Raw genomic sequence first — 25,721 nt, forward strand, 5'->3', positions numbered from 1 at the left:
GGTTAACAAAGCATCAGCCTCCATTTGTCCCGCAACGGAGGCAGAATTTAGTTTAAAGAAAGCTGGTCATTCTGCCTGTCCCATATCTGCCTTCTCACTCTTAATTCCTTTCGTTTTGCAACTACAAGGGCAGGATTGGGCTCTGACTCACAAGTGGCTACTATATGTCCATCTTCCCCACAGCGGAAGCAATACCAGGGCTTGGGCCTAGTACTGCGGCGGCTGGGTGGAGGTGAGTCTTCAGGTTTGGCATGGTCAGGTTTTTTATTTTCAGGTTTCCTTGTTCGAACTGTCTTCAGTGTTGCTTGTTTCTTTGGCTTCACAACGGCAGCTAATTGGCTTTTTAGATCGGCAACTTGTTTTTTCAGCTCTTCTAGACTATCTGACTGTGCTTGGCGAACATCTGCATTTGTTTCAGTGACCGTCTGTTCATGAGACACTGCTTTTGGTTTCGTGGCGCTAAAGTGTTTCTTCATTCGCGTGTTTTTAACTTCTTGTCGGTTTTCTGCAGTACGCAGGAGAAGCAATAGCTCTGCATAAGTGGGTGGCTCCTTATGCTTTAGTTCCAATTGCAACTCCGTTAGCAAGTTATCATCCCAGCAGCCTCTGTAAAACTGTTTAAGAAGCTGCTTATTTACTTCATGTGGTTCAAGTCCACCTCTGCGCACGGTGTGATTGACTGCCACCTGCAAACGAAGCAGATAAGCAGAGGGCTTTTCACCATGATCTTGGAGGGTGTTCATGAAGCGTACAAACAGTTCCTCACCATCTTCGACGGTGCCAAAAGCTGAATCCAGAAGTTTAAGATAGTCTGCAGGAGTGGCTTCTGGCCCAAGAGGGCGGATGACATCAGAAGCGGGAGCAAGGAGACTTTCAAGAATCTTATGAGTTTTTCCCAACTCGGACAAAGAAGCATCTTCCATCAACAAGTCAACATGAGAACGCCATGTTTCATAGTCAGCTTCGCTGTAAGGTCTGGGCATCTTGCCAGAGAAAGCTCTGAGTCTTAATGTAGAGTGAGCATGTGATGTCTTTTCAACACTCTTGACAACATGCTCGACTACTACTTTCTGAACCTCTGGTGGGTTGAGGTCAGTTGGACTCAACATTTGAGGTGTCAAGTTTGGTCTCATGGGGCGTTGGAATGTGCCCTGAATGGGTTCAGGAGGGTGAGGCAGTTCAGTTAAGACTGAAGGTGAGGCTCCAAGTTGTGTGGATCCTACCACAGGGCAAGTCTGATCAGCAGCATCATTTTCAGGGCTTATCTCAGCTGTCTCAGCAGCTTCGATGGTCTTCCCTATTGTGGATAGGGCCTCCCGCAACACTTCTTCGAAATCCTTCCCACTTAACTTGGCTAAACCCTTCAGGTTGCTAATGTAAGCCTCAGTAACACTGCCCCCTACGGTCTTAGTATAGACGTCAGTTAAGGCTCGAATGCGGTAACTGACATCTGGATTGTCAGTGGACTGTAAGAGGTAAGGCAGCTTAGGTGCTAATATTTCCACGGCTGCACCGGACTCGAACTCTACAATCTGACTTTTGTGGAATGCAGAAGAGTCATCATCGACAGCGAGTACTCTACGAATAGTACCATGTTGCTCCAGAAACTCAAATACCTCTTTGTCTTTATCTCTATCTGTAACACCGCTAACAATAATGGCATTTGGTACTTTAACGGCATACTTCTCGACAAAATCCATTTTCACAGTATGTGAGCATTTGATCAAAGGTCAAAGAGGATTCCAATGTTGTCACACAACACTCTAGGCTCCTGGCTGGCTCGCCACTTTTTTTATGTAACACTGGTGGTGCAATACTAGACCTGTTAGTGCTACTTCTTGCCTTCTTTGCATGTAGTGCGGGCAGTATAGTTACCTTTAACCACAGTACGCGGACAGAAGGGAAATATGGACCAGATCAGACAGGTTCTAGATTCGTAGGAGCCAAGGGTGTATGACAACAGAGGACTTGTACACAGTAGGTGTAGAAAACACAATTGCATTTATTAGCAATTATTAAAGTTGTGCACATTTAACAAAAGTAGAGCGCGCTTCTTGAAAACAAAATAAAATAAACCCCACAAATGGTCGACCTAAGGATATATTGTCTTTTGTGTCTTTTTTTAAAAAGTCAATTTCAGTCTTTCAATGTTCAGTAGTCACTCAGTGTGTTTGTAACCAGTCGGGTTACAATCTACCAGTTCATCCGGCTCTTTGGGCTGGGCTCGCCATCCCGTACTAGAAAAGGGATCCTCGATTCTTCTCAGGTCCTCAAAACCAATCCAATCCAAATAAGCAAAGGAAAAAACCTGACCATGCGAAGCAACAAATGCTACACGGGGCTTCACAGTGCTCACGTTGGCTCACGGCCTCTGGAATACAGTATCACTCTTATTATTCTCGCCGAAAAAAGGACTTTCACTATCCAGCTAGCTTCTTCGCCGCACGGGTAAACTGATCTTTCACCGTCTGTGTCTCTGGCGTATCTTACTGGCACACGAAGGCACGCACAGGTGTCTCAGCAGCGCACAGACTGGGGGGAGGGTCAGACCGGCCAATGATTGGTCGCTCAGTGGATCTGACAAACACACTCTAAAGGACTAAGTCCTGCCCCCACACCATCTATATACCACATATACATATGTACATATTAAACTTGTGTTTACATGCTTTTTATCAGTATTTATTATAATTAATTTTGTTTTTATCAATATTTATTCCCATCGTGAGAGTATGAATATTTATACTTTTAATCCCGTTTTTAACACTGGGTTACAGATGCATCTAAAAGCTGCAGGATAGTAGCTCTTGTGGACTGGGATTGGGCAGCCCTGAGATAAGTAGAAACCCAGCCTAAGGAAAAACCAAAATACACAAGTGAAAACTTTAAGCGTATTAAGTAGGATTTTATGGTCAATGGTATCAAAGGCTGCACTGAGATCAAGCAAAATTATTACAGAATAATTCCCTGCATCAGAAGCTATTTAAAGATCATTATAGATCTTCAAGAAAGCAGTCTCATTGGAGTACTTTTGAAAACCAGACTGAAAAGAGTAAAGAATCTGTAATTTGCATAGTAAAGATCAGAACTGTCCATCCATTCTCTTCTGCTTATCCATGTGAGGGTTGCAGGGGGCTGAAGCCTATCCTGACAGGTCGCCAGTTTGTTGCAGGGCTAACACATAGAGACAGACAACCATTCGCACCTATGGGCAATTTAGAATTACCTATTTACATAACCCCAAACCATGCAAACTCCACACAGATGTGAAATTTAAAATTGAGGTCAGAGGTGACATGATACTTAGACGCAAACTAGAACATGATATTTTGAATCCCCATATTCCTGTGTCATTTCCTGAATGTTGCTAATACAAAGGTAGCAGCATTTTAAGCATAGTTTTAAAGATAAAAGACATTTTATTAAAGATTTAACTTATTTGACCTTTAGAAGTAATGTGATACTTAGAATCCTTCTATATTCCCTATATGCCTATATGTTGTCAATAATAACTATAACCAGAAACACAGAAGGCAAAAGGTTTACTTAACATGAATTCAGGCGTTAATTCATTATTTGTCTTCAAAGATTTTAAGAACATGGTATTGCTTGCTGTCTAGATGAAAGCAGTTATAACAAGGTTAAGCCAACAATGTATGTGTATTCATTCAGTATTAATCCAAGTGGTCTTTTTGCAGTGCAGTAACTCATACAGAGTTCCAGTCAGCTTGAAGCAGCACATTTTTACTTTCCCCCCCAGTAAGCTCATGCATCCTGAGCACCTTTTAAAGGTTCCAGATGGCACCAAGTGGAATTCTAGGAGAGATAAAAAATATGCACAAAAGCTTTTATTTAAGCTGGTATTTATGATTAGCTTGTAGGCACTTGTGGTAAAATAGTTTCACAAGTTATTGATTTTTAAAGTGTTTATCTAATGTTAATACAATTTATTATATAAGCTGCTCATCAGTTTAGTTGTCTAGGTTACCCCACCCTTGGCTTGCAGGTCAGTGAGCAGCAGTCAATAAACAGAGGCAGCCTCTGAAGCATGATGATTGGTCTGCACTTTGTCACGCCCCAAATGGTAATAAATCAAATACAGTGGAGTAGAAAAAAAAAGCCAAAAATAAACTTCATAGGCATGTGGAGAGTACTTCTTTTATTTTAAATATGTCTTCATTGGTTTAGCCTGCATACAGTAATGCATCAGCACAGAACTACACAGTACATAGGTGGACTGCTGTCACACCAGTTGCAGCTTGGCCAATGTGCAACATCAACAGTCAATATCAGACAGCCAGGCCAGCAAATCCCTTCATTTAAACTCCATTTAAAACTACTACTTTTTTTTTAGATACAAAAACCACAAGGACGCCTGTGTGTCAGCAACTTTTTTTATGACAACACAGACTTCAGTTAGGCAGTGTGGTACTTAACAGTGGCAAAAAAATAAAATATAACTAAAAAAAGAAGAAAATTTATCGTCATAGGTTGAACATCAGCCATGTTGATTCTAGAGATAGAAAGTGAGCATCTGAAAAAATACACAATTGTAATTGATCCACAAAATAAATCAGGGAGGTTGCAATTTGACTGACACCCTCCCCTTGATTTCAAACATTTCCATCCTATTTTTATAAGACAAAAATAACCAAACTTCCAATTGACACGTGCTCCCACAAATCCCGTTGTTGCACCGTTCGACCTGTGTATGGCTTTAAATGGGGTTTAAAGACTTGGCAAGATGAGAAGGCAGTAATAATAAAATCAGATGCAAAGCTTTCAGCATGTACGCACTAAGTTTCCATCAGGCCTACAACATGCAGATAGGGTAAAGTAGTAACCGTGTATCTGGTGAGAAGATTTAGGCACACATGAGAGCTATCTACAACTGTTACTTGTTCTCTTTTGTGCCAGCTTAAATTCGCAAGTTCAATGAAAAAGTAAACACAGTGGTGTTTTACAGAAACTACGTTCCTGTGTCGCACCATTAAGGCCTTCCCTGACTTTCACAACAAGTAGCCATTAAATTTAACCTTATGCCTATTTAACCCAATTTGAAGCTGAGCAGGGATAAAAATGTGTGCTTTTAATATGTTTTTGTACTTTTTTTTTTTTACCTTTATTTTTTTTTTGGAATACAACAAGCTGTCAAACATATAACATCAGTATGGGTTGGACTTATAAAGATGAATGTTTCGGCTAGTGGTTCATTGGTTATGTACTTTTCAGCGTAACCATGCACAACATTTCTAAAACACAAAGAAAAGCAATTCAATTAGCATTTTAAGATTAAGAACGTGGAGGTTTTTAAGGCTATGACCCATGGTTTTTCTAGGAGGAAGAATAAGATGGAAAAACAGAATCAACTCAGTCACAGAGACAAAATAACACAAACTGTCATAGTTTGATGAAATAAGTAGTGGAATATTGACTTGAGCCTCAAGTGCAGACTCTCCTAGCTTCTCTCCTGGTCGCCCGTGTAGGAAGTCCCCTGTGATGACAACATGAAGGAGAACATCTTGTTTAAAAACATTTTAGGATGTACAGATGGAGATACCTCTGACACTTTAGTTTGGATTGAGATTTAAGAGTCATCTTATCAAGCTTAAGTGTTTAACAGCAGTATATACACTCAGGGCACTTAATGGAATAAGATAACCCCCCACATCAACCAGACAATCGCCTATTTGGCAACTGGGAAGGAAACACTCCCTTTAAACAGGATGAAACTTCCTGCCACGACCAATTCAGGGGTAAGGGTAAAAACAAGGAGTGTAGGAAGTCAATTAAGCATAAATGCTAAATGGATGCTGTGAAACATATTTGAATAGGTGCACTTCTGGGATCCAAACTGGATTTAACTGAGACGGTAACTTGGAATATAGGATATATATGAACATTAAAAACAAGTATCAACTTCTAGGTTACAGAATTAAAAGCCAAAAACTTCATTTCCTCTAATGGCCAGTATAAACTGGCTACAAACAGAGCTTTAGCTGTAACATTACAACCTGGAGAAATGGTTTTGTTCTTTATAGCTAATTTCCACATTAATAACACTTAAAGTTAGGGGAGTGGCCCAAAGCTGTCTGGTGTCACATCCACTAAGCTGATTCACTGTCATTAAATTCTATTTTTTAGTATTAATTACATTAATTATGGGGTATCTATGTCTTTGTGTTATACCTGTAGAGTTTTAGGAGATTGTAAACCAAGCTTTTGAATGTCAGCTAAAAACTAAAGCTAGAAAAAAAAAAACACCCACTGAAGTAGAAGAAAACAATGCTAACACCGAGGCTTTAAAAAAACAGAGCCCAGAAAGAAAGTTAGAATGTAGCCATAACTAGCTAACTAGCTACATTATAACTATAGCTACATTAGCTCAGTTTTTAACCCAAATTTAGCCAGTTCATATTCATGTGTGAATATGTTAGTTCTGTAACATAATGAAATGCTATAATAATAGGTAGTGAGTGAATTCAATACATGCTGCAGCTACAATAGGTCATGTAATGTGAAATAATAAACTAGCTACTGAAGAAGCTAGCCAACTGTTATGCTATGGTACTGTGTTAAAGTAGGCTAGTTGTGTCCTGTCAGGACAAAAAGAAAAAAATTAAAATGACAAAGGTACAACAACAACAGCTCATCTGTGGTGAGAGGAAAGCTCTAGGACAGCCTGAACTTGTGAGTGTGCTACCAGTTATTTTCTCAATAACAACAACCCTTGTATTCTAGCCTTATGAGTTTATGGGGCTTTTGGGTGGCTGATTTTTTATTTGAATCCTTGGGCAACGCCAAGTTGCTCTCCAGGGTGTTCGTCAGAGTATGAATGTGTGTGTTTAGATGGAAAGCAATTAAGTGTAGGAAAAAAGTGCTTGCATGAATGGGTATAAAGCATTCCAAGTGCTCAAGTAGAGTCGAAATGCATGATACGAGAACCAGTCCATTCATCACTTGCTGTGCTGCCCTGTGTTTAATATGTAAGCTAGCTAAATGTATATCAGACTGTGACTTTTTACAGACTACTTACACAACATTAAAAAAAAATAAATAAAGCCAGCGGGTTTGTTTCACTCCAAACCCAGCAGCTCTACATCAAAGATGAGGGTGGCATTAGGTGGGATGATGCCCGGATGGCCTTTGTTTCCGTAAGCGTAGTCAGGTGAACAGGTCAGCTTGGCCCTCTGACCAACACTCATCTAGATGCAGGAGGATGAAGAGGAGGAGACAGAAACAGGACAAAGGCAATGGATTGTTATTGAGCACTTGTTCTGCTAGAAAATACAGTTAATTGGATCATAATGTAGTCTCTGCAGTGGAAGTTAGATAATAAGCCACAGGGGACAGTAAAAATATCTTGTTTACTAATGATGCTTCAGTTTTCCTCAATCTTATCCACAGTGCATCTACTCTGACTGCTTTACTGCACAATAGCAAATCAATCTAAATGCCCTGTGGGTATATTAAAGATCACACTGAGCACACAGAGAACTTGAAATTGCTACCATTAAAAATACAGGATGTCCACACAGGCAGCACCAGCCACCTCATCTAAATGCTGCACGGCTGAGCGGGTGAGATATGGAGCTGTGTCCTTGCTGTGTTGGTGCACAGAGGAACAGAGTTAATGGAGAGCTTGGTAAGTGAAAACTCGATAATGGAACCATGTCAATAACTTTATGTGTTACAGAAGCAAAATACATCTTCTTTGAAACCATCCCAGTTACATTTGCCTCTAAATCATGACTGCTGAAGCTGCTGAGCTTTATGACTTTTCCCCCAGAATCTGATCCAGTGGCATACAATACACTGCAGAATGTCCTCTGAGGACATCTGAATAAATTCACACAGCTTATAGACCAGCTTTAGCTTCATTGCTTGATCATTATTTTATATGTGCTGTATTGGGGTTTCCGTATGGGGTACTAGATACAAATTTAAGACTGTTTAAGACACATAATAAAATGTTTATTTCCTTTCTGCAATCAAGTCAGTCCAATGTAAAACCAGTGGGAACAATAAGCTCAGCACTTATTTACAAAGCACATGAGCGGGTACATTGATATCACTGACATCACCACCTCATTTTAACCAGCTGAATTTCATAATTGACAGTAATACAACTAACTAGTTACATGACCTGGAACCAGACAAGTAGCAGAAACTATGGCATTTATGGCATTTGCTCCAGGTATAATGATACTGTTTATAAACAGGAAACAATGAACACGTCTGAACAAGCAAACTCTAAAGGGCACGATTTTTGGTCCTGGAGCCTTTCTAAAGTCAGTTTTTTTAGGCTGTTTTTAGTCTGGGTCGTTTTGGCTAATCGTGAATGAATCTGTTGGACTGCAAGTCTGCAAATAGCCTAAGCAGAAGTTAAAAGACATTTTGCAAAATGCAATCTCAGTTTTCATTTTTTGCCCGGTAAGAATTTTACTTCGCACTACCTCTTTTCATATATCTGCTTTCATGGTCAGACTGTTTTTTTCTTTTGTTTTTGTGTCCAGCCCATGCGCCGCTTAGCAGACAGTTAATCAGAGTCCCTGAACTGTTGATTGAAATTCTTTGGTTTTTTTTTAGTGTTCAGACTAATTAGCAACAGCATGTCTGCTAACCAAACTAGCTAGCATATGGTGATAACTTAGCACACCATCCTCGGCTGTAAATATGGTCACTTCTCGTGGCGATCGTGGCTCAAGAGTTGGCAGTTCGTGTTATAATCGGAAGGTTGCTGGTTCGAGCCCTGGCTTGGACAGTCTCGGTTGTTGTGTCCTTGGGCAAGACACTCCGCCTACTGGTGATGGCCAATGGTGCGATATGGCAGCCTCGCTTCTGTCAGTCTGCCCCAGGCTACAACTGTAGCTTGCCTCCACCAGTGTGTGAGAGTGAATGAATAGTGGAATTGTAAAGCGCTTTGAGGGCCCGAAAAGCGCTATATAAATGCAATCCATTATTATTTCCGGCTCCAAAAGAACTACAAAACCAGTGGAACACGTCAGCTTTGTTATTTCCATCTTCTCAGCAGAGTCGATGGTTGTTAACCTGACTGAAAATAGGCTGAATGAGCATAGATGTATCCATGTTTTATTGAATCATCATCAACTTCAGTGAATGTTGTAGTTAAATTCCATCATCTTGGACTGCAGCTGGTGAAGTAAGCTTTCTTCTGTTGTACAGCTTAGAACTGCAGCACATGAGCCAGTTTGGTGGCCTTCCAGCTTGCAGAAGATCTCCAGTAAGGAGTACGAACACCAGCAGCAGTCCAAGATAGTGGAGTTGGAATCTTTCCAACCACAGGACTAGATCCTTCCTACAAAGCAGCAGATGGATATTGAAGACCGCCACAACAGTAACCTACCCAGTGACTCAGCTAGTAGGGAAAATACAAAATGGTTAGCAGCAAATTAACTTCCCAAATAAAAGTGAGAAGATTATGGCCTAGTAAACTGAAGGTGGGTATCACTGGAGGGATGAATATATAAAACTAAAACGTGCTAACCCACCATGTAAAGTCTATGATGGAAAAATGTAACGCTACTAATAATAACCTTTTTACCTTTTCCCAAAGTTCTCCAGCCTACCTGCACTACACCCTCTTCCCAGCCTCGGATCACTTCCTGCTTGCCAATCTTGAACCGGAAAGGCTTGTCTCTGTCACGAGAAGAGTCAAACTTCCGTCCGTCTGTGAGAGAGCCTGCAAACAAGGAAACGGTAAGATGGAAGTACAGTGTGTGAGAGAAACAGAAACAGCTGCTGGTGCACGCCCTCATCCTGCTGTTGAAAAAGCCAGCCATTACCCCTGAACATGAACAATTACAGGACTAATCACTCACAGAATGTTCAGGCCGGCTAATATCTAACGTGTACAAGTTGTTTCATAAAACCATTGCAAACAGTGATGTCTTCCAAGCTTCTCTGGCATCCATCATCTCTGCTGTGTTTATACAGAGCGCACAAATAAAGGGATTCTCAGCATCTCAGAAATAGAAGCTGCAGCTGTCTGCATGGTGGGTTTGAATGTGAGTCAGGAAGATGCAGGCATGGGTGCACAGAATAGCAGCCCTCCAATACCATTTCCGCCATCGTTATTACTGTTATTACCACCACCGTGGAAGGGTGTGTGTCTGTGTGTGTGGTTGCTTGATGCAACATAACACATATCGATACGCAGATCAGGAGGCGAGCTGGCAAGATGCAGCCTGTAATCCCAGCGGCACGGTGGGGTGTCCTGTCCTCTTCTGGAAATCTAGATATCAGATTATCTGGACAAGCTAAAGGTCCCATTCGATCCGAGCACTGCAGTGCAAAGAACCCAATAATGACTTTCTCACACGCTGATCATTTCCTGGATGCAGAGCTGCTCCCAGACAGACCAAGTTTTGATCTTCATACAGATGTCTGCATCAAAAAAAGACTCGCTTGTGTAACGGAATATCCTGTTTCATGTCAAGATAACTTTGTAGGCTTGCAGGAAGGGAGACGGCTCAGAGAGGAAATCCTGCAGATTGTGGGTTATTAAAAAGGAGAGAATGCAGTCTCAAGCCTAAAAACAAGTTTTAAAAAATATGCTTTGCCTTGCAAAGCCCAAATGAGCTCTGACTTCATGTTACATAATCTCGAAGCAAAGAGGCTTGTGTTACAGGGTGAGTTATGTCTGTCTCACCAGGCAACACGCTTTGCCAAACTAAAAACAGGTGCAGACAAATATGTAGTCTAGTATGCTGGGAACTGCACGACATGATCTACATGTTACTCCCTTTTAATACACTGCAAAGCATGCTAATGATATCTGTCAGTCTGTCCACTGCTTTTACGTCTCAACAGCAACACGAGGAAGGATTTCCATGAAGTAGTGTGCAATTTCCACAAGAAAACTCTCAATGACTTTGCTGATCCACAAACTTCATGCTCCACTATGAGTGGCTTGTAATAAATTAGTTTTTCATATAGCACTATCTGAGGAGAATTTTAATTTATGCAAAACTTTGGCAATAGAAAAAGCCACAAATTTGATTGCACAAATTCTGCTAGCATGCACACAACCGACTGCTAAACCTCAACATACGGTTTTAGCATTGCATTGCTAGCGTTGCGGAGCTCAGATGGGAGAGGAGTCCAGAGGGTAGGGCTGCCACATTGAAAGCTCAGCGGTACAGAGGTTAGAGCGAGGGACAGACCCATGGCTGAAGATCGTAGGATCTGAGACGGTGTGCACGGGTGAAGGAGGTCAGACAGATACTGAAGGCCAGCGTATGGAGGGATTTGTAAGTGAGAAGGATCTAGTAAGTGATGTGTGACTTGATCGGCAACTAGAGATTAATGGGGGTTGGGGGGTATATGTTGCCAAAACTTAGTCTGTTTAAATGAGAGCCAGTATAAAAGATGGACACAGTCACTCACTGGATAGTTAGTCACTTTTCTCTATCACCAGTGTTTTGAAACCAGATGTGACGAGTGAGGGCTGGATCTGACTGTGAAACCCCGTGCTTATTAGTTAATAACTCTATACTCATAGGCTTGTTAATATTAATAGGTCAAGTATACGTCATTAGTCAATTAAACGGTGCTACCAATTTGCTAATGTCGACAATTTGTCATGGACGAGTGTTCATATTTTGGATAATCCTTCTTTATCCACTATTGTTTTTGCCAATCAGTTATGCTATCAATAATAATAATGGATTGCATTTATATAGCGCTTTTCGGGCCCTCAAAGCGCTTTACAATTCCACTATTCATTCACACACTGGTGGAGGTGAAGTGTCTTGCCCAAGGACACAATGACCGAGACTGTCCAAGCCAGAGCTTGAACCGGCAACCTTCCAGTTACAAGACAAACTGCCAACTCTTGAGCCACGATCGCCCCAGTCACTACTTTAGACTTTTTTTTAACACAGTATGATGTTCAATTTCAACCCAACTCCTCCCTGAGCCTGGTTCTGCCGGAGGTTTTTTCCTGTTAAAAGGGAGTTTTTCCTTCCCACTGTCGCCAAGTGCTTGCTCATAAGGGGTTGTTCTATTGTTGGGTTTTACTCTAATATTAAAGGATCATTATCTTTCAATATAAAGTACCTTGGGGCAACTGCTGTTGCGATTTGGCACTATATAATTAAAACTTAAATAAATTGAACCATTTCAGTCTTCATCTGCACCCTGTGGCTTTGGATTATTAGTTAGACAACAAAACATTTTATGCTGCCATCCAAGTTGACTCCAGTGAACTGTAATAAGCTTCTTCCTTTCTAAACATTTTTTCTTAAAAAAAAACACAAAAAAAACCACCAAAAGACAACTGAGATATTAATTAACACAGAAAATAAGTCTTAGCCACAGACTGTGCTGTACATCAGTCCTACAGCTCTATCCTGGTGGCACAAAGGAGGGGTTAAAAATAAAAGATGTGACTGATATTGCTAACTCTTGTTCAGAGTGACGAAGTGACCAACATTCAGTGTTGTTCACATAACGTGCAATTCTCCAGAAAATAGTAGAGGATTGAGCCTGCTATTATTACAGTCAGCCAGACGGTTATAATCGGCTCAGCTAAACGCCACCAACCCCCAACCCCCCAACGACCCCAGAGAAACTCCAACAAAGACAGAAAAGCGCTGGAAATCAGACGGGATTTAAAACCGTGCTGTCTGGGCTCCTCTGGTCTGTCTGTCTGGTCCTCTGAGTGAACCCTGCGGCGGAATCAGTCTGCGTCCCCCCTCCACCTCCTCATTTGTTAATTATCCAGACAAGACAAATGACCACATTCATCCAGTGATCTTCATGAGGCTGTAATGGAGCGGTCGGCCCCAGACTGAGGCGCGCATTATTTTACGCAGTGGTGAATCTAGAGCACCGTCCCCGGGACACACCACCACCTCCACCACCAACTCCACCTACTGTTGCTGATGCTGCTTTGCACGTTTTCACCTACCCAACACACCGAATGTGCGGGGAGTAGAAACGCGACGAAGGGGTTAAATTTCCACGCAGCTCGGTCGGTGACTGACAGTAATACCTCTTTGCCCTACTGAGAAATCACTGCCTGGAAAGGTCTGAGGCACAAAATATGTCTGCTGTGCACACTTTGTCCGGCTGCACGTTGCTCTTAATCCAACCCTCACAGCGTCCCTGCGAGGATTCTCATCATCTCCTGCGATACTTTCAGGATTATCACGCTGAGCTATTTTTCAGAACGGGTGTAGGACACAGTGCCCACAGCCGTTACTCCACTCGGACGGCCTTCCCGTGAACCCGCCGGTGTGCCTAACGTGTACAGTGTGTCCGTGCACGTACAGTTTAAGTTTGTCACGTCAAACTCACCGACATAATGCACCACACACGTCTGTCCTTTTTTGGGGAAAGTCCGTCCTGTGGAGAAGCCAAAAGGGAGCTCAACATAACATGCTCATGACGCAATTAAGGCGCTGTTTCTATGGCTGCACGCAAGCACGTTAAAATGTACAGCAGGCTTTACCGTCACCGGGGGTGATGGTCTCGATTTCGACTCCCATTTCAGCGCTGTGCGTCCTGGAGCTGCTGCTGCTGTCCCTGAACACGGCAACACTCCTCCCGCAGTCAGTCTGTCTGCGCGCTCCTCCGGCGGATGTTCCACATCTCTCTCTCTCTCTCTCTCTCTCTCTCTCTCTCTCACACTCACACACACACACACACACACACACACTAGCGTCAATGGCTCACATCAACACTTCCGCCCACGACCACCAAAGTAAAACCCAATCTAAATCACTGGAACGGACCCCTGGCGGCCACAGGCCACCCGTTTTCATATTTAGATGAATGTTATTAGAATAAATAAAAGCAGTTTTAAAAGTGAATAATATATTGTTCAGATATTATCTTGTGATTTAAAAAAAATCAAGATTAAAAAAGTTTGCAAATAACAGAAAAACAGGCCTTCAAAAAGGAAAAACCGATCACAGCGCACTGGGTTTACTCTGGGCACCAGCAAGTGCTCCTTAAATGCAAAAGCACAACGTAGCAAGAAATTAAAAAAGTTACGTGCCATTCATTTCTGACTGAAAGAAGAATCAGAACTGACCTGCTTCTTAGGTTTTTTCATTCTCCATGGTTCATTTTTTTCAACCTTATGTCTAAATTTTATCTTGCCATGTTTATTATATTATTATTAAAATATTATTTTATTGTTGCTATTGTTCTTGTACTATTTTACGGTGACCTTGAGGGTCTTAAAGGCACCTATAAATAAAATGTATTATTATTATTATTATCGTTAAACTGTAGCGCAGTAGTTGAGACTGTTATGCTAAAGTCACTATAAAATATTTGCATGCCAACCGAGTCCACGTGGATGTGTGTGTGTGGCCTCTGAGATCTTAATTCATCTTAATTCAGAATACAGTAAGCTTAAACTGTATGTGAGAACAGGAAAGGAAATATTTAAAGTGGAAGCTTTTTTTATTCATGAGAATGATTTTAGGTTTCTTAGATCTAAACACTATACAGTGAGTCACGTAAGACAAACAATAAAACACTATTAGAACAAAGGGGGCCCATCAGATCTGATCAATAGTCAGATATTACACAAAGCTTGACACTTCCATAAATCCATCTACCATGTGTTGCAGATTGCTCAGACCTCCCTCTTCCCACACAACACTCTCCAAAGGGGCACTAAGAGGCTAGGAACGAAGCCAGCCAAGAGACACAACTGACAATCTCATGTCCAGCTGGGATCGTCTCCCTCCCTTTTGGCATGCCCAAATCCAAGGAGGACCCCTAGATTAGAAACCACATCATCTGCCTTCCTCTCAATTCTTACATTTTAAAATTTTCAACCTCACAGCAGAAATAATCAGAAACCAAGACTCTACAGATATTTTCTTAAGAAGTGCTATACAGTGGGTAAATATTTTTAGAATGCCTTTGTTTTGTTAAGGAAGGTAGCCACTTTGAATAGCCGGCAGCTGTGTGCCAAGCTTTACCTCTGCTAATTACAGTTGGACAAACAATAAAACCTGCTGCCAGATGCAGAGAATCTGTTTGCTTCAGTTTTGGTGAGTTCAGTCTTAGTATTTGATAAGTCTGCTACTTAGTAGTTGCTAGCAGATGTGTGTTTAATGTTGCATTCATGCAGTTCATTGATGCACCTTATTAACCAAACATGCTAGCATGCAATAACTTAGGCTTCCAGCCTCTTGTCCAAATATGGTCACTCCTGAAAACAAACCAAATATTCTGACAGCCAAAACATCCAGAAGGGCGACGTACCTGTGACAACATCCTTCTTTTAGATACAGTCTGTGTGCCAGACTGACAATGGAAATGGCGGTATTTGGCAATAAGGTGTATACACACCTTTGCTGGGTCCATGTGTAATTTCTTTTGGGAAGTCTGACAAATGGAGGGATTTACACATTAGAAAACCAACATGAAATGTGGTTACGTCACTGATAAACTCACTGATGTCCCCCAGGTGAAATGCTAACATTATCTAGCATATTATAATTCATGTTTTCTCACTTTATAAAAGCAGCAGATATCCCACTAACAATAACAAAAACACAAGACCATCATTTCTTTATACATCAACCATAAAATGGATTTATTTCACCAGAGGTCCAAACATATTTTTGTGTTGCCCCAGGATGCATAGAAGATGTCAGTGTATCTTAAGAATTCAACTTCCGCTAACACAAACCAGTGTTTACAATCTAAATGTTCTTTTGCTCGACCATTGGTTTAATAATAAAGCCATGTGTAATTGGTGTTCATATATCAAAATGCCTCTGTCTAACTGGGACAATCTTACAATCGGCGTGAAAAAAAAAAAAAAAAAAAAAAAAGAGAAGGAAGTGATAAAAGGAGTTGATTTAAAAAAAATTATTCCATCTTCATTTAAACAAATGGACAGGTGTGATTGTGGAGATGCGTAAAGAAGAGTAAGGCTACTGGTACAGGTTTGTTTGGAGAGAGAAAAATCCTTGATGTTTTGTTACATCATCACCCATTTCTCTCCAACATGAATGTGTGGAGAGAAATGGAAACTTGTACAAAGCCACGTCATCATGCGATAATAAACTGGCTTTGGTTATGTGATTCTGGTCTGTGCTGTTGAGACAGAATCAAAGTGAGAATCTGTCACGGTGTGGATCTGCCAAAGCACCGGCTACTGACAGCTGATGGGCTGAGTTAAGGTCTATAGAAAAAGAAAAGATGGGTTAATGGAAAACAAACAAATCTTTAGTGAACACCTTTATAACTAAACTGTCGTTCAGACTGCATCTTCAGGCTCCGACAGGCTCTTACATGAACTCTGTTCCAGTCTGGAAGATTTTTAGTTTCGTCCCCGTTACCGTCTTTCACAGACAGGGAGAGGGGGGAGAATTTGGGGGGACAGGGCTGTGAAGCAGAGTGTTAAGTTTCACTTTAGAAAAACAAAACTGAGAAATTAGAAGTCCATACATAAGTCTGTTTTCTCTCCACCCTCGATAGGGCAGCAGGTTTCAAAGAGCTGCTTAGCCACACCACAGGGAGAGGGAGGAGTGGAAGAGGGGGGAGGGCAGCTGGAGGAGGGGGACAGGGAGAGGGTTCATGGGGCTGATCTTCCTCTCTCATCCTCACTTTAGCCGCTGGACGATTACAGCATTGAGGAGGTTGGCTTGCTGCAGCGTCTGGCTCTCATCCATCAGCTCCTTGTTGGGAAAGGTGGTCATCAGGACGAACTCTCTGGCAGCCATGGCGGGCCGGGCCGCCACCACAAAGTGCCGCAGGTCAGACACCCTGAGAGACACAAGAACACGGCAGGACAGGAAAGAAGGGTTATATGACAGGATGAAATCTGACAATGTTAGCTTCTACTCTTTGATACAGGACTGATTTCACCTTCTTCGATTATTTAGGCTGGTAGCACTGACCAAGCTAAATGTTGTCTACAGACTCGTGTACCACAGTTTGTGTATCTGTTTCTTTCTCTCTTCTTTAAGAACATGGTTTGTATTGGTGTAAAATCACAGTGTGTTGGGTTTATGAGACAGGGAGTCACTGATTTACAACCCCCCAAACCTTGTGTCCCTAATAAGACACTTGAAACAACACAATGTCTCTGCCTTAACAATCACAAGGACTGGTTGCATAACTGGGACCAAATATCTACAGATCTTGTCCTCTTCATATCCACGTCCAGCAGAAACACATGCAACTTAAATTTTTTTTACCTGTGGGTATGGTTGAACTTTTGGACCAGCCTGCCACCATCGGCAAGTCTGATCTGAATGTTAGTGACGGGCTGGGAGGGGTCGAGGGTCACTGAGGCACTGGCTTGGGCCTCGTTGGCAGCTTGGTCCTGCTGGGAGGTGGGCGGAGCTGAAATCAACTCTGGTGTGGCGCTGGAGAGAAAAGGGCAAAAAAACCCCAAACATGACCAAAGTGAACAGAAGTTATGAATGCAAAACATACACAACGTATACTTTAAATACATGAATGTCCACATCTGAAGAATAAAGTAGCTACTGATTTGGTTTGCAGTTATTTTCCAAACATTTGTCTGAAACACTTTCGTTTGGGTTTTGCTTTTCCATTTGCTGCTTGCTGATCGATTTTACTGGGGTTGTATTCAATCAAACATTTAACTATTCAAATTACATGCTCCTGCAGTCCTGTGGACAGCAGACGATTTCATGGCCTGAGGAAAAGGTTTTTAGCTTGAGATTGTATTATTTTCAGATAATCACCGGCCTATAAACCACAACAATGTTCTGGAAACTGATAAAAGTATTAAATATCCCCATCCACAAATAAATAAAGAAAATCAAATAGTGAGAATTTCGATATATATTACAGACTTCTTCCAGGAAATAACTTTGGATGAGAAGATTTTCCAAGCTTCGACAGTCGTGGGTTATTTAATTTTGCTGTGGTACGTTCAAGATTAATGATACAGATAAGACCTCGTATCCAGAATGATTCCATACAAATGTCAGGATTGAACCATTGCTTTGGAATTGTCTTCTTTGTACTTACCGTCAACATGCATGACTTATGCAGGTTATTAGTAACCTTGGAGTTTCTATGACCCATAGAAACCAGTAATTCATCCAGATGATTCATGATAACTTGAAAAACGAGGCAGACTGGTTCACTGGCCTTTATATGAATGAAGCTTGCACTGAGCTCAGTCAGTGCTTTTTTAAAAACCATACAATAGACACAATACAGCTACAATGTTAAATCAAACGTCATCCTCACCTCCCCAGCTTCTGTCCTTCACCGTCAAAGGCTTTGAAGGCCATCCTGGGCTTGGTAAAGTCCTCATCTCTGTGGTCCTCCATGTCTAGGTTGACTTGGCCCCCTCGAGACCGCTGTCTCAGCTCAAGAGGAATCTCCCTGTGGGATGAGGATGAACGGGTGAGTGTGGAACTAACATTCATCAGGACATAAGACGAGCCGAAAAGCAAATTACTGAAATTGCAAACAAATAATAGATTTCAGCTAATCTCACCCTCTTCTGATCGCTTCAAGGAAGTTGGCATTTCCAGGATCATCGTAGCTTCTGAGTTCACCGTTATCCAGACTGAAACCGGTCTTCCACAGCTTAAGCACCACATGTACCTAACACACACACACACACACACACACACACACACACACACACACACACACACACACACACACACACACACAGTTTGAGACTGACAGACAGATTGGTGAGGCACTGAATGAGACGCTGTACCCACCCGTTGCTCTGAAGAGACCCGAGCTGTCCACTCACAATTCAACCTACGTTCCTAGCCTTAACTAGTCACAAAGTCACAGATACAAGCATCAGAAATTATTTTTCTTTAAAGGCTGGTTGGGTGGAGCAGAGGCGCAGCTCCTCCACAAAGAAAAGGGAGCCAGCTGAGATGGTTTGGGCCTCTGACTAGGATGCTTCCTAAAGGCCTCCTAGGTTAGGTGTATGATTTGCATTATTAATGCAGTTAAATATAGTTATTCTAACAAATCTAGTGATGATTTCTTAGAATAACGCTCTAAAATCAGCTCCTTTTATTTCGTACTGTTGGTGCTGCTGAAACATGCATTTATATACCAGAGGTGTGGACTCGAGTCACATGACTTGGACTCGAGTCAGACTCGAGTCATTAATTTTATGACTTTAGACTTGACTTGAAAAAATGTTCTAAGACTTGTGACTTGACTTGGACTTTTACACCAATGACTTGGGACTTGAATTGGACTTGAACCGGTTTACTTGAAAAGACTTGATATTTTACCCCAAATATAAAATTTAACATGCATATTATATAGAGATTGAAAATGTGACGTCATTCACGGGTAGAACCGCAAAGGATTCTGGGAACTCGTGGCAAGCGGTACTAGCGCACGCAGGCTTTCAATTAAAATCAGTTATACAGCGATAAAAAGAAACACAAAAATGTCAAGAAGCCGTTGTATTATTAACTGCAATAGCCGGTCGCATGACAGCCACGGGAAGCCGACGGGTAAAGAGATCAGTTGTTATCGGATTACGTCGTTGAAGAGAAATTGTTCAAGCCATGTTTCCGAAGTAACAAAGAGGCGACGGATGGCCTGGATTGCAGCCATTCAAAGATCAAATATAACGTCCCAGAACACTCCAGCTCACAGGTTAGTCTGCTCCAAGCATTTACACGAAGGTCAGTGTTTTTTAGTAGTTAATACGTCATTTTCATAACATAATTGGTGATATAGGTTACAAGCAAGTCTGGCCCTGAACAGAAATTGTCGCGCTATGCTCCTTTGTTTATTGTGCATAAATAGTGAATTGTCCTGACACAATATTGCGTTTCGCTTCTGTTATTATGGTACATTGACAAAAACATATGCTTTTATTCACAGGATAAAACAGGTTTTTTGTATCACTAATTGCCCAGTACGATTACAGCATACAATATTGTTGTCACTGCTACATTTCTGTGATGCTACCAGAAATTATTTCCACTACTAATTAATTACCGTTGAGCTCAAAGGTCCTATTAATAAACGGTTAAGGAATGTATATTTATGACGACGATTTGTGAGACTGGTAAACTTATGATACGTACGATGGTCTTTCGTTCTACACGGTGCATTTCAAGGTCCTGCACCCATCCGTCGGTAAACTGTACCTGGGCTTGTTGCAGTGACCGGAAGTTACTAAACTTCATGAGTGTATGCACTCACTCCAAGAACCGTATGATTATAAATATGCATATAAATATGCTAAGATGAGATAGCTGACTTCATCTAACTAGCAAATGTTGTCCAGGCTACGTTGGTGATGCAGTTTTTTTTAATGTGTATGATATTTTTGTCATGCGATTTTAAAGCCGGTCCTACAACCGCATCCAAGAATAACATGCAGCTTATCTCAGAACTGTCGGTGAAAATTATTCTTGGAGCTAGGTTTAATTGAGCTGCATTTTAAAGAGGTGCAATTTCACAATTTGTGTATATTTTCTAAGTTCACTATTTTGTCATGTGTTGAGAAAAACACAGATTTTAAAATTACATGGTCTAATATTTACATTTAGCATATAACTGCAACATGCTTTTTTTCGTTGTTTTTTTTTTTAAAGACTCGAAAGGACTTGAAATTCAAAGTTTCAGACTTGTGACTTGACTCGGACTTTTACACCAGTGACTTGAGACTCGACTCTGACTTGCCTGACATTACTTGAGACTTGAGGATAAAGACTTGAGACTTACTTGAGACTTGCAAAACAATGACTTGGTCCCACCTCTGTTATATACTTTCAGGCAAACTGTGCTCTGCAGAGTGCATTCAGGCTTGATACATAATTGCAGCATATTTGCCACAGAGTGCCTGTAATAGTGCAACATCCCTGCAGGATTTGTCTGGTCTTAGTGGCTAAAGAGACCTCTACTCTGCCTACATATTCTCTCAGATTTATGGGCTACTTTTAGAGCCAATATACTTTTTGAAATACTCTCAGAACAACAACTTAAGTGCATCATGCCTTTCAGCACTGGTATGCTTTGTGAGATGGCCGTGAGTGCAGTTTATATAACAAAGCAACAAAACAAACATCTCGGTGTTATGTGACTCTACTCATCAGGACACTCTTTAGGATTTGATTAATGATTAGTTGGATTCCTGGAACAGGATTGATCACCCTTCATCTGTTACTGTCTTGTTTTATTGCTATAAACGTAAGAGCCCCAGGCTTTGATTGACTGAAGTCTACCTTGGAGCAGATTCAGAAACACAGGACAGGAAACAATGCAAGGACTGAATTACCCACAAAAAGAAAGAAAATAATCTACACTCACATCCTGCTGCCTGTTGGAAGCTTGCCTCTCACCAGCCACATAAGTTGACTCCTCCTCAGGGGCTGCTCCTAGCCTGTAACCTCCGCCAACAAACGCCTAGAACAAAAAGTACAATCAGAACAGAGTAACTGATTTACAGACACAAAAGAAATCTGCTAACAGGAGCAACATAGAAGAGAAGGAGCCTGTCATGGACAGCTGTTCACAGTAGCTATACTTCACCTTAGCTTTGCTGGGCTCCCCCAGTCCTCTCCCGCTGCGGTCCAAAGGCACAGCTCCGTGTTCCTTCGCCCCCTTGAATAGATCCTCTACCACTTCATTGGAGCTCTTTTTCTTAGGAGGTCCCACAATCTGTTGCCCACTGCGCTCTGATCCTCCTGCAAAAAACCTGAGAGGGTGGGAATAGAGCTAGTTAGAAGTCTTTTATAAACAGAACAACAGCCACTCTGGGGAAAGAGAGAGAATAGTGTTCTACAGGGTCGCATGTCACAGTGTGAGAGTGAGGATAATAAAGCCATAATTGCAAAATAAAGGTTGAAAAACAACAGTGTTTCTGTGCAAAAACTAAAGTCCTTGTCCTTTGTGCCCAATAAAGACTGTTTACAGTGAGTCTCTTGTCTTGCTGATGGACAACTGGCCGCAGTAATCCTTGTTCTGTGCTGCAACCTTTATAAGCTTGGCACAGCACAGGATCTGGTCGGAGTGGTCCTCCAGCTCACAGTTGGTGTCTAGAGCAAAGGTACTGACCACAAGTAAAATAATTGCAGATGGTTCTGTTCTCTTGGAGGTATGACAAATAAACTAAGTCTATTGGTGTATGGATAGTATGTGTGTTTACGTGTGATTTTTAGGAGTAAGCTTATTTGGGTAGACTAAAAAACACATTTAGTGATTTATCTTTACTTTTTCATCCACCTGAGAACACAAGGCAACTGACTGATTATTCAACAGTCTCCTGGCTTTTATTTTGAAAGTCAACTTGCTGCTAACCAGCTAGCTCTGGTCTTTCCTGTCTATCCTTTTCCTTACAAACAGGCTAGTCAGGTAACTCCTACATCTTGGACTATAAAGTGTACATGGTTTTATTTAATAATTTGTAGGAGGATCACCACAGGAAAGACAAGTTCAGAATCTTTCAGACAGATCTCAACTGTGTGTAGAAAACTGAATAAAGCCTTCATGGTGGATCTACAGGGGGAAAAAAATCAATTCTGAAACCAACTGAGAAGAAGGGAGAAAAGTGCTTAGATCTAGAAACAATGAATGGACTACAGACCATTCAGCACAGTAACTGTATGAGTGAGAAAAGCAACCATATGTTAGAACTTATTCAAGGGTGTTGGACTGGCTTCATGTGACAACCTGATAGAGTGGAAAGTTGTAATCAAAGCTAAAGGTACAAACATTTAACAATCGCAAATTTAAAGCACTTTTCTCAATGTGTCTTTTCATAGTTTTAAAGTTTTGATACATAATGAAGAAAATAGGCAAAAGAAAATGGAACATCTCTACTGAGTAGTCCTTTGCAGCGTATCAGCTGTTTGGACAACAAAGAAATAAGATGAGCATACAGTTGCACTGGAGACGGGTGTCTGGGTAGCCAACTATGTGCACATTGTTCTAGTAGTCAGGCAGCAAGACAAACAATGTAACCAGACTTGAAAACTGCACAATCTACAGTGCTGCATTATATAATTCTTATGCATGTTAAAGTGTGTCGCCTGGATGGAAACAAACTTAAAAATGATAGACATGAAACGAAACTGACAACAGGTGTGCTGTGGAGGCAACAACAAGACAACAACAAAGAGGGAAAGCTTTTGCAGACCAATGCTCTCTTCTTATCCCTCCTAACTGTTTTTATTTTCTAAAGCTGGTGTCATAGTAGCATGTGACTGTACTGACAGCTCCTTAAGGTTGCACAGGTAGTCCTGTAGACTGACTTGTCAAGAAGTTCTCAAGAAATACGGCACCATTTCTACAACAGGTACTGTCTCATGCTACCATAGAAGATAATACTACTAACAAAAGGAAAACTACAGAAAACAATTAACATCAGAGGTAAAGAGAGAGCAGCTGCTGTAAAACCATTCCCTGGTCTTGTTGTTGTCTGTATACTGCACCTGTTGTGAATGTCGTTTGCACCAAAGTCAGTAAAATGGATTCACAATGGTTTACACTTCCTAACTGGATCAACTGATATCCCTGAAGTTGAACTGACTTTGATTAATACAGCAATGTGTGAATGTCCCTTCACTCATTTTGAGCTGTGTACATATTGAAATAAAGACACTCCCCCCTCCTCCAAACTATCCCAGAAGCCACTGTGCACTGAGAAACAGAACCAGAAGAAATGTTAATTATAAATGACATCATTACTGACTCTGGAATAAAATACTGTGTTCTTTAGCTCTGTTTGCTTGGATGAAATGAAAAATGACTATGAAGGTTATCAGTACCCCCCCACACGGTCCCCTTAACAACTAGTCCACTGCACTGATCCAGCAGCAGAATCTGTTGACACAGCAGGAAAGCGACCAGCTCCCAGAGAATGAGGTGTTACCAAAAATAGTTTGGTGCATTCTGGAACCACGCCAGCTAGGTGTGACTTTGTACCATCCATCCACAGCTCAAACAGACAGCAACATCTGTCACACCCATTCTGAAAGGCCTCCGGCACAAAAAGGTATTCACCTCCTTTGCTCGTAATTATCTATTTGAGTATTATACTGAGACACACTGAAGCTTTTCTGTAACTCAGCCTAAGAGAGCGGTGGTCTTATTTCCACACACTCACTGAAGATAAACAGACAAGAGGGAAGCACACTTACCTTTGGCCTTCCTCTTCATCACTCTCATCCTCTGCTTCATGCATTAGATCTCTGAAGGAGGTCACTCTGGGCTGACTACTGGACGATACAATTGTATAAATACATGTACAAGTGTCCTGTACTTAAACAAAAACGTCCCTCTTATAATTGTGCCATTACATTGTGATTAAAGCACTGACAGGCTGGATGGAGACTATACCTGGGGCCTGCGGATCGGGACACCGAGGAGCCTCCCTCAGGCTGGGGAAGTGTCACTATGTCATCATCGGCTCCGTCTTCAAAGAAGCTGGCAAGTGCAAGCTGAGGATGCAAAACGAGCATGCAAATGTGACAGCACGAAGCAGACAGTAAGGTAATATCTGACGAGCTCCAGATGCTACAGTACACCGCTCCGGTAACACGTCAGTCAAGAGCTCACGTCAAACATTCTCGAGGATTAAGCGATTTAGCCACAGTTTCACTGACTTATTTTGTCTTTGTACACTGACGACGCTGGTACAGTGAAGAAACTGCCCATGTCTGTGTTATCTTACAGTATCAGACCACGCAAATACTGTGGATATGCGTTTATTTCCCTAAACCCCCCCCCCACACACACACACACACACACACGTGTTATTCTCCCATGGAGCAGCCCATACGACCCGGGAAGGTGGCTACTAATAATAACCATTTTATTTAGCGTTGCATGCTAACGCTAGCTAGCATGAGTCAATAGGTTTACGGCAGACCAGCTTAGACAACACTTAATGGACAATCTTCTTTATGATAACACAGCAGTAGTTACTGCACGCGTGACGCTATCAGCTGACTAACTGAACGCGTGAATTGTTGCTGATGATAAGAAGCAGTCCGGCCATTGTCAAAGGGTGACTTGCACAAATTACCGGCAAAACCCGGCTAACGTTAGCCGTCGAGCTACTGGTCTGGCACCTGCCCGGTAACCTGAGTTTCCTTCATAGGGTCTTTCATACAGTCCACCGCAGCTCCATGGAAGATCACAGAAAAGCCGTACCTGCAGATTCCAGCCGGCAGACTCCAGGAAAAAACGGGCCCTCTCCTCATCCACATCAGTAACAGCGACGAACTCCCTCACTGACTCCTCTTGGTTCGCCATTTTGATTCGCTCCTTCAATAACTCGTCCGCCTCCACCTGAAGAAACTAGCAACAGATGATGGTTCCTATCCTGTTACAAACCAGACAGGAAGCAATTGTTAAACACATCACAGTCAAAAAAGAAAAAAGTGGTTTCAAACTGTATTTTATTATTTTTTCAACGAGTATCGACAGCTCTCATAATTTTGAACACAGTGTATTTTTTTTATTACAATTTTCTGCGTTGTTAACATGATTTTAACCACTTGGTGGCGACATACCCACAGGTTAAACTGAGCAGTAACTCATTAGCGTTACACTATATATATATATATATATATATATATATATATATATATATATATATATATATATATATTCAAACTTTGCTTCTGAACTAGGACAAAGAAGTCTATAAATTTAACTGTGTTGGATTATACATTTGCATTTGGTTCAGTTCCAACTGGGGACACAAATCCCTTTTGGAGTTACATCAGAAAGAG

At 41.6% G+C, this 25,721-nt stretch overlaps 2 protein-coding genes across 3 annotated transcripts; both read right to left on the minus strand.

Moving 5' to 3' along the window:
* Window positions 1–4,144: 4,144 nt before the first annotated feature.
* Window positions 4,145–13,641, minus strand: fkbp1ab (FKBP prolyl isomerase 1Ab). Its single transcript, XM_085448027.1, has 5 exons — window positions 13,478–13,641; window positions 13,324–13,371; window positions 9,591–9,703; window positions 7,037–7,205; window positions 4,145–5,494 (listed from the first exon to the last, which is right to left on the minus strand). Exons 1-4 carry the CDS (start codon window positions 13,512–13,514, stop codon window positions 7,077–7,079), a joined length of 327 nt encoding a protein of 108 aa, XP_085304153.1. The 5' UTR covers window positions 13,515–13,641; the 3' UTR covers window positions 4,145–5,494; window positions 7,037–7,076.
* A 779-nt stretch (window positions 13,642–14,420) lies between these two features.
* nsfl1c (NSFL1 (p97) cofactor (p47)) lies at window positions 14,421–25,279 on the minus strand. Of its 2 annotated transcripts, none has more exons than XM_085448161.1 (9): window positions 25,138–25,279; window positions 24,322–24,422; window positions 24,123–24,197; window positions 21,514–21,679; window positions 21,292–21,387; window positions 18,482–18,591; window positions 18,229–18,366; window positions 17,199–17,369; window positions 14,421–16,764 (listed from the first exon to the last, which is right to left on the minus strand). In XM_085448161.1, exons 1-9 carry the CDS (start codon window positions 25,237–25,239, stop codon window positions 16,602–16,604), a joined length of 1,122 nt encoding a protein of 373 aa, XP_085304287.1. In that variant the 5' UTR covers window positions 25,240–25,279; the 3' UTR covers window positions 14,421–16,601. The 2 variants fall into 2 exon arrangements, with proteins under 2 accessions (XP_085304287.1, XP_085304286.1); XM_085448160.1 differs by having other exon boundaries at window positions 24,123–24,200.
* Window positions 25,280–25,721: the final 442 nt, after the last annotated feature.

Source organism: Copadichromis virginalis, linkage group LG23 (assembly GCF_057382275.1).
Source record: "Copadichromis virginalis isolate Kocher_CV1m ecotype Utaka linkage group LG23, C_Virginalis_male_GT1.1, whole genome shotgun sequence".
Classification (NCBI taxonomy): Eukaryota; Metazoa; Chordata; class Actinopteri; order Cichliformes; family Cichlidae; genus Copadichromis; species Copadichromis virginalis.

Excerpts from the sequence above, each read along its gene's own strand:
- nsfl1c (XM_085448160.1), bottom strand. The coding sequence starts at position 25,239 with ATGGCGAACCAAGAGGAGTCAGTGAGGGAGTTCGTCGCTGTTACTGAT. Across the intron at positions 24,423-25,137 it reads CTGCCGGCTGGAATCTGCAG|CTTGCACTTGCCAGCTTCTT; the intron begins GTACGGCTTTTC and ends TTGCATCCTCAG. Across the intron at positions 17,370-18,228 it reads GAAGGACAGAAGCTGGGGAG|CGCCACACCAGAGTTGATTT; the intron begins GTGAGGATGACG and ends TTTTCTCTCCAG.
- fkbp1ab (XM_085448027.1), bottom strand. The coding sequence starts at position 13,514 with ATGGGAGTCGAAATCGAGACCATCACCCCCGGTGACG. Across the intron at positions 13,372-13,477 it reads GACCATCACCCCCGGTGACG|GACGGACTTTCCCCAAAAAA; the intron begins GTAAAGCCTGCT and ends GCTTCTCCACAG. Across the intron at positions 7,206-9,590 it reads GGGAAGAGGGTGTAGTGCAG|ATGAGTGTTGGTCAGAGGGC; the intron begins GTAGGCTGGAGA and ends TCCTGCATCTAG.